Below are 19418 nucleotides of genomic sequence, written 5' to 3' on the forward strand. Positions count from 1 at the left end.
TAATTTACCCTAATTGGAAATCACATGGCATCCCAATGTTCACCAAAAGTATATAAACATTTTAAGAAAAGCCAAAGTTTGTCCAAGAGTCATGTCTAAATTTTAGCATACATGATCATGCCATGGCAGTTAGGAATTTCTGTGATAATTAGTGCATAACAAATGTTGCACAAGCTCACACATTTAATCCCAGAATGTAGTAACCATGGTTTATCATTTCCTGTTTAGTGGAACGCACAAGCTTTATTGGAGGAGTGGCAGGTCTCTGGTTGTTGGAAGTTTTAGACCACGAACAGGCATTTAGGAGATAAATTTTGCGATACAACACTATGTGTGGCGAAATGGAGTTATTCAGTGCACATGCCCTGCCACATTAACATAAATTTCCACATACCTGACTAGCTGCGTTCTTTGCTGGCTGATGGACGTGGCTAACATCCGCAGGTGAGGTCACCTCCATCTGCTCTCTCCACCCGAGCTATTGCTCCTATATAAAGCACATCTCCAGCACACATGAGTATCCCCTAAGGAAGTCTGCACGCCAGGCAAAAGGCGTGGGGTCTCTCTATTCCCTCCCAGACTGGCTGCTATTCATACCAACTTGGTAATGTAACCTAATACTTGCTGCTATAATACTGCACTATACTATGTACTAAATTATTGACTGCACAAATATTTATGCTCCAAAACAGATAATTTGCTTCTGTTGTGAACATAGATTACTATATGTACTAACATTTAGGAGCCACATTGTTACACTATCTTATGTATATACACCATTTACAGTCAGAGTGGATTTTGTATCATTGTGTCCAACTTGTCTGGCTTTTTAAGTGTTTTTAAATGTATCATTAAATGTAGTATTATTGATGAATAATCAATCTTTCTCTTTTTTGAATGTCCTATATAATGCACATCACATATGGGACACAGTAATAGTATGTTATATGGATAGCATGTAGTGCCCATCACATTCTGGTATACTGCAGCAGATGACATCTTCATCAATGGAAGCTCACAATACACAATGTAGCCACAAGGCAGAGGAGCAGAACAGTGTTACCTCAGTAAGCAGAGGATGGAGCAGGTGAAAGAGCGCACCTCTGTTTGAATCTGCCGGGCCTTTTACTCCCTCATGCATCACTTCCTTGAGAAGCCCCTCCCATCTAGCTCCAGCTCCTAGGCAGTATCAATAGAAAGATACAACTTCCTGTTTGTAATGCCCCAATTCCGGGCATGCGGCTGCGGCGGGGATGTTGGAGGACCAGCAAAACAGATTACTAATCCAATACCTTACCTGATGGAGTGGAGCAGCAGAGATTGGGGGGGCGGGGGGGAATAGGTCAGCCCAGGACAATCAGATGTGAAGCCAGAATGGCGAAATACAGCACCTCCAGATGTCAGAGAGGATGTGCCCAGGACAATCATGGAAGAAGCCCGACTGGCAAAGAGCTCCAGGTGATAGGATGTGACCAGGACAATCATGGAAGAAGCCTGATGGGCAAATATCACCAGATGACAGATGGGATCAAATCCCTCCAGGGCAGGAAGGAAATGTATGGTGTGCCCAGGACCCATGGAAAAAGCCTGAATGGCTCTCATGTGCCATGGACGATCGGCAAATGCCAGAGGGCATAAAAATCAGTAAAACAAAAATTAGGTCTTCTATATTATAGGGTTGATGTTAACCTGTCTAAGCGATTGCATAGGAGACCAAAATAAAATACACTGAAGCTGGTCTCTGTTTCCTCTATATAGGGTTGTATGCTGTGTAATATTAGACGCATTTCGGGGCGTCTTTCCCTTCCTCAATAGCCATCATTATCTCTCCTCGTGCCTGGAATTTATACGTTACATCCATTCAAAACCCGGCCTGGATTGCTGATTACACACACTTACTATGTATTATGTACATCTAAAACCTGGCCTGGATTGTTGATTACAAGAACTTGCTATATTAAAATATTTATAATGAACCCCAGGTGCCACATTTATCTATGTATTAGAACAATATATTGTGCTCTTCCTACATAACGAACCCTATGCTGGCAAAGGGATTATGTTTTAACCATATGACATTATATGGGATATAAATAGTGATGTTGCTCCTTAACCTTTATAAGTTGTTTTACCGAAGTGTGATTAACCCTATATATGCCGCTTGGGTTACATCATAATATTATATACCATTGCAATACTACTAATATTACTTAGCCCTATTTATATAAGTTATGTCATCTGTCTGAGTGCCAGACATGGATATTTCCGTTCTAGCTATACAGCCTGACAGAAACCTCTAATGTCTGGCACGCAGCCCTACTGTAGAAATCCAAATAATTCCATCTCCGTGTTCAAACCCTTTGTGGAAAAAGTGTTGAATTCAAAAAGGAGTAAGGACTCTTCCAGTTACATTTTTGCAATATAGTCACCACCACACCACTTTTTTCACAGACTGTATTGCGGAAAACCGAAGACCTTGAGGGTTTTTATTATATTTTTAAAAATGGAAAGACAACATATGATTATCAAACCAGTTTGTGATATTTCTAATATGTTCTGCAACCCTTTGTTTCAAAGGTCTGCAGGTTCGCCCTATATATTATTTGCCACAAGAACATTGTGACATATATACTAACTTGAAGAAGTGCATGTAAGCAGTTTTCTAATGGTGAAAGTTAAAATTATTGACAGAGGAAGAGATCTTTTCTGTTTTGCGAGGAAAATGGGTACTTATCTGACACAAGGCCTGGATATGTACAAGTGCAACATGTCACTCACCAAAAACAAAACATTCTCCAAATCACTTTGGCAAGTTAAAACGTTCTAAAGTCATTACCACATAGAGACATACAGATACAGGTGGTATGTAGCATCCAAAATGTTGGCAATTTTTTGTATGTAGCATCCAAAATGTTGGCAAAATGTTGTTTTGCTAAAAGTGACTCTGGAAAAGTCTCATGGGAAAACTATTCTAGCAAAAGTTCTTGACAACATAACACATCCTGGAAAATGTATTTCATATTTTCCAGAATCCCATAGTGGAGCATCAATGGCTATAAATCTTCATATGCCTAAAAGGTGGCCGCATTTGGCAAAGTCTCTGTAAAGAGAGCTTTTACTTTCTGAACATGATGCATGTAAACATAGTAAAATGTTTTTATTGATGATATAAACACAAAAACATATGGATCAAAATTACCATTAACAAAGATGCATCACAAAAGTAGTCTTCCTCAAAAAAAAATGTGGTCCAAAGTAATCACAGAGATAACTCATATATTTAGGCCTGTGTTATAGCACAAAACAGGTAAAGTTTGGATGTAGTTAAAACGGAGGGCTGTACAGAGTAAAGTTAATTCTGGCACTCAATTTCCTTATACTGTAGCAACCCAACAAGGAATAATGATTATACTGAATGATATGTTATACATACATGTAATGCTATAGCATATGTTATACATCTGAAATTATCTATTTTTTGTTCACGTCAGTATCAGTATTTATTACAAGATATTACAGAATTAACACAATTTAACAATATACATGACGAACCATTAAAGCAATTTAAAATTGTGTAGAAATGTTGCTCCTTTGAACATGAATACAAACCTCTTTAGGACATACTTTCACTGTGGTCAAAGATTTCACAATTGGATACAAATAAATCGGCAAGCATGTGTTTTGGTGTCTCGGACCCTCTAACCTTCAACATGTAACATGCATTTTCTACTTTTGTCAAACTCTGCCTTAATGCAAATAGTTTACGTGAAATTTCATATGGTCCAGAATTACCAATATAAGCAAACCCATCAAAAATTTCACGTAAAAATTGAGTCAGTTGAAATGGAGTGTCAATGTCGCCATTCCCGACACTTCCTATACAAAACCGCATAAGCTCTCCAGTAAGATCAGCTACTCCAAGTAGGTAATCCACAGGCGTTATCTGAAAACTTAAATCTTCTGGATCGGATTGTTCTCTGCCAGATGAATCAACATTGTGCTATTAAAAAAAAAAAACAAACAAAAAAAACAATTATCAATTGATCAATTCTATAGAACCAAAATTGCACTGTAGAAAATGGCACTAGCAACCACTGTGTCATACATCTGAGGTATATACTACCACCAAAAGACTTTTGTTTTAGAAAAGGCTGTCTCATGTATACTTGAAACATAACTTAGGTTTCTGTATAAGTTGTAGTCAATCTTAATGCCTGAATATTTGTGATTCAACCAACATTTCCTACTTTCCATCAATCAAAATTGAGGTCACCCCTACCAAAGTGCACAATGATCTACTTATTTTAAATGTGAATAAAACAAAGGCTGTTTTCAGCGCTGTGTCAAAAACTACTATTATGTTGGCAGACGGCAAGGGGTATCCACTGGTAACACAAATGGTTGGTTCTGGAACCCAATCGTTGTCACTGCCATATTGGCTTGGATCGTCACTCTCCATAATGTTCACTATCATCCATTTCATGATTCAGCTGCTATCTTGTGTAATCTGCCCAGTGATAACTTGTTTTTATTTTCATAGTAGGAATAGGTAGCCTTAAAATAACCACTTCATGTCACAAGAACATCTTGTGACACCCTGTTCTGGTCAGCTCCAGGGAAGTTACAGAACTAGCAAAAATGGGGTGGGGGGTGGAAACTTAAGAGGACCCAAAGAGTACATTTATGAGAAATATCACTAAAAGAACTATCAATGTCATTTCAGAGAAACCGCTCTGGGGATTTTAGGGGAGGGACTCATGTTATATTTTAATTAACAAATCATAAGCACAAAGAGCTTTGAAGATGTATATGCCTCATGTTGATCATATGCCTTTTGTATAATCCATTATGCAGAAATAATACAGCAGAAGTGAGTTCAACCATGACCTTGTGTGTGTCTTCTATGTAAACTGGCTTCTCCCAGCAACTATCTTGCAACAATATAATTTGGGGATCACCTTGCAACTGTAGCAGGAGTTGGACCTAAAGAGACCCCATCAGGGTCTTATCTTTAACAATAGCATCCAGTAATACAGTGATTGCTCGAAAGTGAATATTAGTTACTAGTGGTGGTTAGTAAATCATAAAAAAAACTTGAAAGAAAAAAAAAAGTTTAGTTTAGAGGAAAGTTTTAAAGTTGCACCGGTACCAGAATTTAGAGTGTGATACGATATCTGGAAAAGTATCACGATAAGACACTTTTCCTGCAAAGAAAAAGGTGCAAAAATGTTTAGAAAAAACATTTGTTTTTGCATTGCTATCTTCATAAAGTCATAACATTTTTTTATTTTCCACTGACTAAGCTAGTTGGGGTTTATTCTTTTCGTCATGAGCTGTAATTTTCCTTGGTATCATTCAGGGGTTTGCCCGACTTTTTGTAACCTTTTTTTTTTCTTCTTGAAACGTGGCATTTTTACGGAATTTGTTGGGGATATTTTTTACAGCATTAAAAAAATGGGTTAAATAATGGATTATATTTATAAATTATGGTGAGAGGATTTTAGTAAATGTTTTTTTTTTAATAATAAAAAATGGAATAACAGGAGTTTTTAAAAACACAATTTTTTTTTAAACTTTTTTTATTTTGTCCCAGGAGGGGACTTGAAGTACAGATCTAGCATTTCAAAGTGTAGGCTGCATCACCAGACACACAGCTGCAACCCCTTTGCAACCCTTTGAGGGTGCATTCACATGTGGCGTTTTGGATGTGTTGAAACACATACGTCAGAGCGCATGCGGTTTTAAATGTTACAGCATGTTAGGCTACTCTGGAAGCGTTTTTCTTCATTGCTGTAGATGTACACAGCTGTTTAAATATTTCTTACATTTACAGCATTTAAGAAAATGCTTCCAGAGTAGCCAAGTGCAATGTAAAAATGCATGCGTGGCCATAGCATTGAGATTTGCTAAAATATTGAGGGATCGTTTTAACTCTTTTAACCACAGTCAAAGACATTTCTGGCACTAGCAATACCGAAGCAAAGGGAGCCATGCAGGTCTGGGACTGGTGCGGAGTAGGTTAAAACTCTCCAGAAGTGACTGAGATGGTTTCGGCTCCCACCACGTTTGAGCACATTTGCAAAACCGCTACTCACACCTCTGGTCTTATATCTGATATCTATATGATGCTATTACACCCAAGCTCAGACGACCCTATCGCACACCTATACATGGCCAAGTGGGAGAGCATAGTGGGGGAACCAATATCTCAAGACACATGGCAGCTGATTTGGAATAGAGCATCTAAAACCTCCCTGTGTGCTACACATAAGGAGAATCAATACAAGCTGATGTTGCAGTGGTATCATACCCCGTCCTTGTTACACAGGTTATTTCCAGACACGCCGGATATTTGCTGGCGATGTGGCTCGACTGGGGGCACTCTTCAACACTTCTTTTGGATGTGTCCATTGGTGCAGCCTTTTTGGCAGGAGGTAAAGTCTCTCCTCCGGGAGGTCTTAGCGGTGGACATTCCACTCTCCCCATTATATTATTTGCTGAACGTCTCTCCTCAGCCCATGGCCAAGTCGGCTACAAAATTGAGCCTACACATACTCACAGCTGCAAGGTGCCTGATAGCGCAATTCTGGAAAAGGCAAGCTCCCCCCTCCAGAATGGACTTACTCTCTAGGGTGAGGGAAACTCGCAGTATGGAACATCTGACTGCCTCCTTGAATAATCATATCCCATTGTTTGACAAAACTTGGGAACGTTGGGATCGCTATTGGATAGAGGAGCGGGCAGGAGGAGGAGAGTGATGTGGTCACCCCTTCTGTTTCTACCCTAGTGTTAATTGTTGTCATGGTGAGTTTGTATGACTGTCTTTTGTTGGTACCCCCCCCCCCCCCCCCCAACCCCTCTAGACCTAGGCATGGTGTTGAGGCTGTCCTTGGTAACTGGTTGACTGCCAGGAAAACATTGCATTGTTAGGCTTTGTACCCTGTTATGCAAATGGGTAATTTAAGCTGTTAATATATTTTGGGACACAACTTGTCTTTCGGTTGTATTATTATTGAAAAACTTCAATGTGAAATATGTGCATGTTAACTTCTTTTGTTATATTTCTTTGAAAATGATAATAAAAATACAATTATTAAAAAAAAAAAAAAAAAAAAACTCCAGAAGTGTTTAATCAGAGGATTATCAGAACCACAGCCTGCACTGATACTGACACAGCAGGACACATGGTATAGACTCTCCTTACCCTCTTCCTGCTCTGTCTCAACTTATAGCCCCCACAAACAGCCATGTACTGCATTCTTTCTCTCTGATTGGTGGAGTAGTGATCACGATCACACACACAGCATCACACCACAAGAAATCCTGGTATAAACGGTTTTGCCTCATTTAAAACCGAAAAGGTACCGAAATTTCGATGCATCGTGAAACCCTAATACAATTCTGGTTACAGTTTCTAGTTCTACGTATACATAATGGGAGAAACCCGTCGGTCTAGCCTACGGCCCCATAGTGAGTAACGTAGAAATCCGTTTGGCTGGTCACTAAGGGGGGGCATTTAGAGATACAATACACATGGCAGATACAGCATATAAACAGTCTTGCAGGAGCCTGCATAAAAAGTAAAAATACAGAGAACAGCATAAAGTTATACAGTATGCAGACTCTGTTCACAGCCATAGCCGGAACGAATCCAGGGTAAAGAGAAAAAGAACATGTTGAAACGTCAATCATGTTTATAATCATGTGCAGAGTGCATCATACTACAATGGGGCACATTTACTAAGGGTCCGCGGACCCTACAAACGTTGGGTTTCCCCACGATTTCTATTTTGCCGCCGCATTTAACAGGGGTTTTTGTCGCACGCGATCAGATTGTGTCACTATTGCGCCGGCTATCATGCGACACAAATCAGGGGCCGGGCCGTAGGACAATCCGACGGATTCAGACAAACTGCAGGATTTAACTTTAAAATTGTGTCGCATATAATGCACTTACATACACCGGGAAGAAGATGGTGAACTCCGGAGGACCTAATCGGGGAAGCGACACATGCAGGATATCGGGTGCACACATTCTCGTCGGGGATCGTACCTCAGGGATCGTGCAAGGACGGGTAAGTAAATGTGCCCCAATGAGTGTGGCTATGATGGAATTTGGGGGATTGCAGTAAAGGGAGAGTGAAGCCATTTATCCCAGATGGCATAGATCCTCCTATACTTATTTCTGTGAATAAATAGCCTTTTAAAGTGGAAAGGTTTGCTACTGTGACTAAAGTTTCAGTATGAAAGCACGTTCTGCAGTGGATTGAAACAATACAGGATCTACCAGAAAGAGACGGAGTTTGGAGTCGTCATGGACAGCCACTCCCATTTTATTGAACCAAAATTTGTGAACCTGCTTCAGGAACCCTCCCAACCACGGGGCAGTACCATATTGAATGAAAGAAGGTACCCGAGGTCTTGGGGCACTTAGGACTGAGGTCCAGAAACCCAGGGCGAAATCTGCTAACCCTACTAGTATGATACCCATTGTGCTTCTAACAGATCTAACAGTGCAGCTGTCAGCCTATGCAGAAAGCATAGCCTGACTATTTAATATGCTGCAATACATTAGAATTGCAATATACAGTCATGGCCCAAAGTTTTGAGAATGATACAAATGTTAATTTTTACAAAGTCTACAGTATCAGGTTTTATAATGGCAATTTGCGTATAATACTCTAGAATATTATGCAGAGAGATCAGCTTAACAGCAATTAATTGCAAAGTCAATATTTGCCTAGAAAATGAACTTTTTCCCCCAAAACACATTTCAACTTCATTGCAGGTCTGCCTTAAAAGGAGCAGCGAACATCGTTTCAGTGATTGCTCCATTAACACAGGTGTGGGTGTTGATGAGGACAGGGCTGGAGATCAATCTGTCATGATTAAGTAAGTGGGATCATTGTTTCTCTTCTGTTGACCATGGTTATCTCTAAAGAAACACCTGCATTCATCATTGCACTGCACAAAACTGGCCTAACTGGGAAGAGTATCGCAGGCAGAAAGATTGCACCTCAGTCACTATCTATCACATCATCAAGGAATTCAAGGAGAGAGGTTCCATTATTGCCCAAAAGGCTCCAAGGCGCCCAAGAAGGACCAGCAAATGCCAGGACCGTCTCTTAAATGTGTTTCAGCTTCGGGATCGGGCTACCAGCAGTGCAGAGCTTTCTCAGGAATGGCAGCAGGCGGGTGTGAGTGCATCTGCACGCACTGTTAGGTGGAGACTCTTGGAGTAAGGCCTGGTGTCAAGGAGGGCAGCAAACAAGCCACTTCTCTCCAGAATAAACATTCTGCAAAAGGTACAGAGAGTGTACTGCCTAAAGTCATTTTCTTTGATAAATCCCCTTTCCGATTGTTTGAAACATCTGGAAAACAGCTTGTTTGGAGAAGACAAGGTGAGCAATACCACCAGTCTTGTCTCATGCCAACTGTAAAGCATCCTGCAACCATTCATGTGTGGGGTTGCTTCTCAGCAAAGGGATCGGCTCTCTCACAGTCTTGCCTAAAAACACATCCATAAAAAATGGTACCAGAATGTTCACCGAGAGAAACTTCTCCCAACTGTCCAAGAGCAGTTTGGTGTTAACAATGCCTTTTCCAGCATGATGGAGCACCTTGCCATTAAGCAAAGGTGATAACTAAATGGCTCAGGGAACAAAACATAGAGATTTTGGGTCCATGGCCTGGAAACTCCCCAGATCTTAATCCCATTGAGAACTTGTGGTCAATCATTAAGAGACAGGTGGACAAACAAAAACCAACAAATTGTGACAAAATGCAAGCATTGAATGTGCAAGAATTGACTGCTATCAGTCAGGATTTGGTCCAGAAGTTGATTGAGAGCATGCCAGGGAGAATTGCAGAGGTCCTGAAGAAGAAGGGTCAACACTGCAAATATTGACTTGCTGCATTAACTAATTCTAACTGTCAATAAAAGCTTTTGTTACTCATAATATGATTGCACTTGTATTTTCTGTATGTAATAAAAACATCTGACAAACACACATAAAAAACGATCATGTGAAAATATAATATTTGTGTCATTCTCAAAACTTTTGGCCATGACTGGATAAACACCCAGCCCATGCCCTCTAACATAGCAATTAAAAAAATTTTTATTAAAAAGAAAAAAAAAATAGTATCGTCTCTTATTAGATAAGTTCTTGGATAGCTACCCCCTTAGGGTTAGGCAGAAGTGGGAAAGGGACGTAGGTAATATCACGGATGAGCAATGGGAGGGGATACTGGAGGAGATCCAGTCTATGTCCATTAGTGAATCGGGTAGATTATCTCAAATCTATATTTTACACCGCGCTTATCGTACGCCCAAATTATTGCTTGACATAGGTATCCGTCCTGATGATAACTGTCCAAAGTGTGGGGAAGCTCCAGCAGATATGGCTCACATGTTGTGGACCTGCACACATCTGTCATCATTTTGGTCAGGAGTGCTGGATCTTCTTGATAAGGTTTTCTCTACACATTTGCCTAGGAACATACTGCTGTGTGTGTTGGGATGCGTGGAGGAGGTGCAGTTGACTAAGAGATGTAAAACGGCGGTTGGCCGTATACTCTTGGTAGGGCGGAAGACTATTGCTGCCCACTGGATACAGCCTGTTTCGCCCACTGAGGCGGAATTTCTTACAAAGGCGAATGGGCTGTTGCTAAACGAACGGGCGGTATTCCAAAAAAGGCGGAAGCCAGAGAAATTTGAGAAATTGTGGAGTGAGTGGTTAGATACACCAGGGCTGGCGTCACAAGCATTGCTGAGAGGTAGGATTAGCGTGGGGGGTACGAATGTCGGGGTATGAATGATTTTGTTGGTCTGGGAAGGGGCTGAAGGGCTGGGGCATTGCTCAACCTATTATAAGTAATAACATTGGGCAGACAAGGTCCATCCCAGAATTGCTGTAGGTGAAGCTTTCGGGGGCCGGAACCAAGGGGGGGGGGGGTGTTGAGGAGGGGGGGGGTATTTCTTTGTTTTCCCCCACTTGGGGTATTGTTGGCACTGTACTGTTTGCCTTAAAATGTAAAAATAAATAAAGATCAATCTGATTAAAAAAAAAAATAAATAAGTGGGAATATGACAGGCGGATAGCACCATCTAGTTTTGTACCTTGTAACCCTATGGGAAAAAAATCTTTAACAAAAAAAAAAAAAAAAAAAAACAATAAGTAGAAAGTAATTTAAACCATTAGCACTTCACGCCATATTAGTACGGCGCTGGCTCTTGCGATTGGCGCGGGTGCACCCTGGTTCTTACCTGGTACTTTGTTGTATGGATCTATGTGATGTGTCATTTTTTGCAAGATGAGCCGAAATTTTCATTGCTATCATTTTGAGGACTGAGAGGCAACCATAGACTGCGTGAAATGGGTAGGACACTAGTCTTTTACTTGTGAGCTTTATGTCTAGGTGCACATCATATGTTTACCCTTGATATATATACGGCTGTGGAAATAATACTAACTGTTGATGTGTCACCTAAGGGACTGAGAATATACCCTATAATGCGATCATGTGTTTTTGTCTCATCGGACTTACTGTTTGTTTGTTAGTTACACTACTTATTTCATGACGATACAATTAGGTGTTGTTTTATGTATTAAATAAAGATATAGATTTTTTGGTTTTACTACAGAACGCTGTAACTCCGTTTTTTTGTGGTAGTATATTCGTTATGGTGGAGTAGTTGTACATTTTGAATGTGGAAGGCTATATACCGAGTCCCTAACCTCAGCAATATGAAGATAAGTTGTGAAAGACGCGTTTTGGACATTTGGGCGCCATTTCCCGTTTTGGAGGTCACCACTGGCAATAACCGTTTTTATATTTTGATCGGGCATTTTGGGACGCGCCGATACCTAATGTGTTTGTGATTTTTACTGTTTATTATGTTTCTAGTTTATTATCAGTTCTAGGGAAAGGGGGAGTGATTTGAAATTTTAATATTTTATAAAGGTTTTAATTAATTTGACTGGCGACAGAGAAGTAGTTAACACCCGCGATCGGTGCAAGCAAATATGCACGCAAGCAAATATGCAGGCACGCCCATCTCTGTATAAAGAGGGCTCAGTCCATGAGCCCTCTTCACACACCCTTCATAGCTCTGCGGCGGATATATTCTTCTATTACTTTAAAGTACAATGTGTGATGAGAAAACAATCTCAAAATTCCCTGGATATATAAAAGCTTTACAAAGGTATAACCTCCTATAATGACCATAAAGTGGCTTAAACCAGAAGGGGTTAACCCCTTTAGTGACAGGGCACTTTTAGCAATTTTTCATAACTGCCGGTTTAGGGGCCATAGCTTTTTTTTGCATGAAATCACAAAGTGCCAGCATGGAAATTTAGACCAATATTACCCACAGTAACACTATTTAAAAGGACAAAACCACACGATGAGCATTACTATTACAACAACATAATTGGCATCATGCCAGTAATGAACATTGGTGCCATAATTATAATTATCACCGCCATACAGTGAAGATATGGCATCATGAAAAAGGAGACCAATGCTACTGCTACACCAGTTTTATAGTCCCCTTTCTTGCTTCCTCTTAGGATTAGTCCTCTTCTTTAGTCCATGTTCACACACTGTGATTGAATGAGGGTGTGATCAGATGTACCACTTTCATTCTGTTTAGAAGAGCATTAAAAGTGAATGGGGGGGGGGACAGCCTGGCTGGAGCTGTATTAATAAAACATTCATGGTGGAGGCAGTGGCATGTGTGCCAACAGAGAAGGCTTTGCGTGCCTTATTTGGCACGCGTGCCACAGGTTCGCCACCACTGCCCTAGGGTCTCTGGTTGTCTCTGATATCCGGAGCACGGGAGCAGTAGAAAACTGAAGTGACGTCTTTGACGTCTAAAGTCCCAGGAATAGGAACACTAGAGAAATTCCTACCGGATTACAGACAGAAATCATATAAAGTGGTTGGTATACATTAGCATTAAAGCCATACAGGTGAAATGTACATATGGTGAGATCATAGTTCCAACATACTGTGGCTATAGATATAAAGACGGCATTGCTGTATAGTTGTCTATTTATGAAAGCACTGACCCATTGTACTTATCTCCAGTGCCCTGGATGACAGTAGCCCTGACTCACAGGTCGGCTGTATTACACCCAGACGAAGACATAGGAGCTCATTTACGAAGGGTCCGCGGACCGCATTTTCGTCGGGTTTTCCGTGATTTCTGTGTTGCGCTTCATTTATCAGGGGTTTTGGCGCAATCGCGCTGACTTTCATGCAACGCAAATAAAGGGGTGTGGCCGTCGGACAACCCGACGGATTCGGACTATGTGCGGGATTTAAAATTCAAATTGTGTCGCAAGTCACGCACTTACAAGCAGCGTGAAGAAGAAGGTGAACTCCGGTGAATCTCAGCGGGGAAGCGACAGATGCAGGAAATGGGGCGCACAAGCTATGTGAATCGCGCCAGACTTTATCTTCGTCGGGGATTGCGACAGGACCGAGTAAGTAAATTTGCCCCATAGTGTTTACGGTGTACATATGCACAAGAATAGATAGAGCAGCATAGTGTAACTACTGCCATGTTTATAAGTGAAATTAGGGTCAGGTTGAAAAAATATTCAGGCTTGTGTCGCGCTGCTCTGGTTCAACAAAACGTTTATTTTGATAGAGGTGGACAATGCGTTTCGGAGGTGAACTACCTCCTTCGTCAGGTCCAAGGGTACAAAGTCTGTGGCATAAGAATATCAACATGTATATACAATAAAAACCAGTTCATTACAAATAATTTAAAAATAAATAGATAAATGAATAAATATTTGTGTACTTTAAAAGGTGACCATTATTGATGTCAATTTCATAACATATAATTGTATTTTCATTCAAATAGTTAATAATTAAATAGTATCAATAGCAGTAACACTATTAAACCTCGGAGTCTGAGGACTAAGGCAAGCTTGCGGAAGATCTGTAGGTATAGTAAAGAGATGGTGATTAGGAGAAGGGATTAGGTATGTGGAGTGATAGTAAACTATCGATACTTACTGGGTAATGAGACGCGAGTCGGCACGGGCGCTGTGTGTGATGTCCGTGCCGGCTTCGCGGTTTAAATGACAGATAGCGTGCGACTGCGCAGGAATTTGACAGATGGCGTGCGACCGCGCATGCGCCGCATGCGTGTTGAAGTAGATGGTCCTTGAGACGGACTGGTAATTCGGTATGTGAGGAAACTGTGTTGTATCAGTGAGCAGGGATGTTTAGAATGGGGTATGGTGGAGCTGAATATAAGTTAAAAAAGGAGAACTGTAAAATACCAATGGCTGGGTGGAAATGAGAGATAGGTAAATGATAGTAATGGCAGAGAATGGGCATGAGCGTATTAGGACTAAGGCTGATTAGGGAATGGCATAACAGATTCTAGAAGTGGGTAGATAGCATTGGCATAGGCATTGGATGGATGGCATTAGATGGATTGAGGTAGATGTTGAGCTGGGGTATAAAGAATATAGGATATTGACATGGATGGTATAGCAGGACTGGTTCTGAAAGAAGAGGAAGGGTGGGCAACAATATTGATGGGGGTGATAATTAAGGGGATTAGACCTGTTCCAAGGATTCGTAAAGTCCGTATGGGCACATTGAGTTTAGTTTAAAAACCAGAAGTTCTCTCTCTTTATGAGTTGATTGAGACGGTCCGGGTGTTCTTTAGGTATTTGTTCAATAGGAACAAGGGATAGGTTATTGATGTCGTTGTTATGATGTTGATGACAGTGTTGGGAGACACCGTGTAGTTGATATCCATTTTTTATCTTTCCTCTGTGGGTATTCTCGGCCTGGCAGCGGTCATCAGGTGTCCTGCAGCAGCTCTGCCTATGCTTGTAACCGCCACTTATACATTGTTATTTTATGATTATTAGTCTTGCATTGCCTGCGCTGTGTATCCTTTTTCTCCACTTCTGCATGTTTATAAGTGGTCATATTTTCCATGTTTTAGTTTGTGCAATATTTTATTTATTAACCCTACCAGGAGTTAAGTATGCTTGATGGAGTATATATACCAGAGACATTATGTCCCCCAGATTGGGGAGAGACCAGCTTAGGCGGAAAGACCAAGGTCCCTCTCCCACCTTGCCCTCACCAATGTGGGTGTTCGTTTGATGAGTGGATAGTAACTCTTTGTACAACCGTATATGAGGGCCCTACCCAGAACCTGCAGGAGGATAAAGGGAACAGGAAAGGAGTTTGCTGTGAGCGTGTGCTGTGTTGTGAGCGTGTGCTGTGTTGTGAGCGTGTGCTGTGTTGTGAGCGTGTGCTGTGTTGTGAGTGTCTGCAGTGTGTGCAGTGTTGTGAGCGTGTGCCGTGTTGTGAGCGGTGAGTGTGTGTGCTGTGTTGTGAGTGTCTGCAGTGTGTGCAGTGTTGTGAGCGTGTGCCGTGTTGTGAGCGGTGAGCATGTGCCGTGTTGTGAGTGTCTGCAGTGTGTGCAGTGTTGTGAGCGTGTGCCGTGTTGTGAGCAGTGAGCGTGTGCCGTGTTGTGAGCGGTGAGCGTGTGCAGTGTGTGCCGTGTTGTGAGAGGTGAGCGTGTGCCGTGTTGTGAGAGGTGAGCGTGTGCCGTGTTGTGAGAGGTGAGCGTGTGCCATGTTGTGAGAGGTGAGCGTGTGCCGTGTTGTGAGAGGTGAGCGTGTGCCGTGTTGTGAGAGGTGAGCGTGTGCAGTGTTGTGAGAGGTGAGCGTGTGCAGTGTTGTGAGAGGTGAGCGTGTGCAGTGTTGTGAGAGGTGAGCGTGTGCAGTGTTGTGAGCGTGTGCAGTGTTGTGAGCGTGTGCAGTGTTGTGAGCGTGTGCAGTGTTGTGAGCGTGTGCAGTGTTGTGAGCGTGTGCAGTGTTGTGAGCGTGTGCAGTGTGTTGTGGTGCGGCTGAGGTGCGCGTTACATACTGCATGGCGGGTGCGGCTGAGGTGCGCGTTACATACTGCATGGCGGGTGTGGCTGAGGTGCGTGTTACATACTGCATGGCGGGTGCGGCTGAGGTGCGCGTTACATACTGCATGGCGGGTGCGGCTGAGGTGCGCGTTACATACTGCATGGCGGGTGCGGCTGAGGTGCGCGTTACATACTGCATGGCGGGTGCGGCTGAGGTGCGCGTTACATACTGCATGGCGGGTGCGGCTGAGGTGCGCGTTACATACTGCATGGCGGGTGCGGCTGAGGTGCGCGTTACATACTGCATGGCGGGTGCGGCTGAGGTGCGCGTTACATACTGCATGGCGGGTGCGGCTGAGGTGCGCGTTACATACTGCATGGCGGGTGCGGCTGAGGTGCGCGTTACATACTGCATGGCGGGTGCGGCTGAGGTGCGTGTTACATACTGCATGGCGGGTGCGGCTGAGGTGCGCGTTACATACTGCATGGCGGGTACGGCTGAGGTGCGCGTTACATACTGCATGGCGGGTACGGCTGAGGTGCGCGTTACATACTGCATGGCGGGTGCGGCTGAGGTGCGCGTTACATACTGCATGGCGGGTACGGCTGAGGTGCGTGTTACATACTGCATGGCTGGTGTGGCTGAGGTGCATGTTAAATGGGACTGTGTGTCTGGTGGGGGACTGAAGTCTATATAGATGTATTACTGAGGGGTTGGTGGCTGTATATATATACGTATTATTGGTGGAAGGTCGACTGTATGCGGATGTATTACTGGTGGTGCACGGCTGTATGCAGATGCGTTACTGGTGGTGCGGCAGCTGTATGCAGATGTGTTACTGGTGGTACAGCGGCTGAATGCGGATGTATTACTGGGGGGTATGTGGATGCAGCACTGGTCAGAAAGTAGATAGTGAGAAGGAGTATGTGTATGTATGCTACATTCAGTGGGGGCCTCCACACGATTTTATGCTCAGGGGCTCCACCAACCTTAATCTGGCTCTACCAGTGAAAGCTTTTGGCAGTAAGTGCAGCCCGTGAAAACTTACGGCAGCATGCAGTGCATGCTGACTAGACTATTCTGCCCCCAACAATGGTTGGCTGAGTTTGCTGCTAGCCAAGCCCTAGCCAATCAGTGTTGGGTCAAAGTAACAAATATTCTGGGTATCAGAATAATACCCAAACTTCAAAGTTTGAAATGTGCTCTTAAAACCCATCTCTTAGGCAAGCCTATCACACTCACTAACTGCATGACATTTCAACTCCCTCTTTACTAACCCATTCCATGTCCCCCTCCTTTCTGTTATCCGCCAAACACCAGATAAATACCAAGCTCCAGGCTTCTCTGCAGTCCCACTGACTTTGGGCTTTGTACATAGGATGGCTGATGATGGCTGGTTCAAGTAGCAGGATTTTTTATTTATTACATTGTATAATGGTCTGGCTATATTTTATAAGGGAACAGAATAAACGTTTTTTTACCTCTGGATGTCACCCCATCATCCTCATAGACTGTAAGTAGGGCCCTCAATCCTATTGTTGTAATATAATATTTTTTTGTATATGACCTCTATGATTTGTAAAGCGCAACGGAATATGATTGCACTATATAAATAAAGATTATTATTATTATTATTCATTGCAGCCTGAATTGTGCCCAAAACAAAATGCACGCTCTCCATTGTAGGGCCTGCCAATTGTATAGAAAGCAGATAATGGTTATGTTTGGGACATTTTTCATCACAGAAGGAACAGTGAAATACAATTTCCTTTACTCCTTGCAACATATTGTGATTAATAATAGGAAAAAAAAATTTTTACCAAAATTTTAGCCAATTTTAGCCATTTTTAAAAATTGAAGATAAATCATATTAATTAGATTCTATCACTAAAAAAAGAAATGACACCAGAATGACTTGGATATAATAAACTGTTGCAGAGATATTTCATAAAGTATCCACATACTTAAGGTAGAATCATCATGGGTCCTTAAAGGGAACCTGTCAGTAGAAATTGTTCTAATAATTTACTACCAGTACGGTATGTTGTCAAGCAGCCGAACACCTTCCAGATTGTGTTTCTTTCATGACCTAGTGGCATTATCCAGAAAATCAACTTTGAAGTGAGATGTAAACTGGTTCTATAAAGTCAAGGAGGCAGAGTTTTTAACAGTAGTGAAGTTCTCTCTACCTCAGAAAGCCATCTGCACTGTAACTGATGATTCTGCATCCAGAGATATCACCAACCAGATCTCTGCAAGTCCAATGCAAGATGTCAATACATAGGAGGAGGAGGTGTTCAGATCTCCCCACCTTTACTTCAGTGTTAAACTCTTCGCCTCCTTGCCTTTAGAAAACCAATTTTCATCTCATTTCGAAGTTGATTTTCTGGATAATGCCACCCCACTGGACTCTGAAGGAAAAAAAAACTAGAAGGTGTTACACTGAAAAATACTGGTAGTGGTTTATTAGGTCAATTGCTAATGACAGGTTACATTTAAGGGGTTAAAATTTCATAAATATGTTATGATATGTAAAGATGTTATAATGATAGCATTTATTTTTTTCAGTGTACAGAGCTGTATGAGGGCTTCCTAATGAAGGTATTTAATATGCCATGCACTGTTCTGCAAAGCCCTTGGCCCTCTCTCCATACTCCCCTTGCTCCCCACAGGCATACTATTAAGGCGGTTTGGAAGGAGTTGAGGAGGAGCATAACAGATCAAAAAATTGATGACCAAGGTTCATTGGTATCCATATATCCAGGTTAATAGACATGGTTTAAATGTGCATTTTTTATTTAAATATTCCTTCTTTATATAAGAAATACCCCCATAAACTCTTATTGTTTTGTGTTCAATGGCCTACCTTTATCAAAACTAGTGCAAACTGCACTAAGTGCAGTTTGTGACAGATTCAGGAAATGTGTCACACATTCTTCAAAACTCTGGCACCCCCTGCACTTCTCAAGCAGAATGCACCATTTTTTTTCAGACTGCTCCATTTTTCTTTAGAATTGTGGGGCAGACAGAATTGTGGCCCATGATCCAACTGTGCACCGGAACAGTGTGAAGCAGTTTGCATTTTGTTTCTGGTGCAACGTCACACAGAAAACTGGTGAAAACACTTTAAAAAATGTGGGCCAATGTATCTATACATGATTGTCAGGTATGTCCTTTGTTTAAAAAAAATGTTAAGTATGACATCACTGCATCCATACGTGGGTGGTAATGGTGGATCATAAACTTAATTTTATCGACACGCGGCAGGCAGTTGGGGCTAAGGCAAATAAAATTTTTGTATGTCTCAAGAGACATACTGTAGGATTATACCACTAAACTGGATTTGATAAACCTACATATTTATTCTACCCAATTTACTAGGATACCATAAACCTTTTTCTGAAAAACGAAAGTTAAATGCTGCATGTGAATGCATCCTTTATGGGCTTGGATCTTTGTCTTGCTAAAATGTCCACCCTTGTTTCATCTTTATCATCCTGGTTGATGGCAGCA

At 41.9% G+C, this 19418-nt stretch overlaps 1 protein-coding gene across 3 annotated transcripts in view; it reads right to left on the reverse strand.

Moving 5' to 3' along the window:
• Positions 1 to 3140: 3140 nt before the first annotated feature.
• Positions 3141 to 19418, reverse strand: part of TSNAX (translin associated factor X) — a 60890-nt gene continuing 44612 nt past the window's right edge. For all 3 annotated transcript variants that reach the window (XM_072141122.1, XM_072141123.1, XM_072141124.1), the window contains one exon: positions 3141 to 4000. In XM_072141122.1, the coding sequence (XP_071997223.1) occupies positions 3614 to 4000 (387 nt within the window). In that variant the 3' untranslated portion in view covers positions 3141 to 3613. The remainder of the gene's footprint in view (positions 4001 to 19418) is intronic.

This window comes from Engystomops pustulosus, chromosome 3, assembly GCF_040894005.1.
Source record: "Engystomops pustulosus chromosome 3, aEngPut4.maternal, whole genome shotgun sequence".
In the NCBI taxonomy this organism is placed as follows: Eukaryota; Metazoa; Chordata; class Amphibia; order Anura; family Leptodactylidae; genus Engystomops; species Engystomops pustulosus.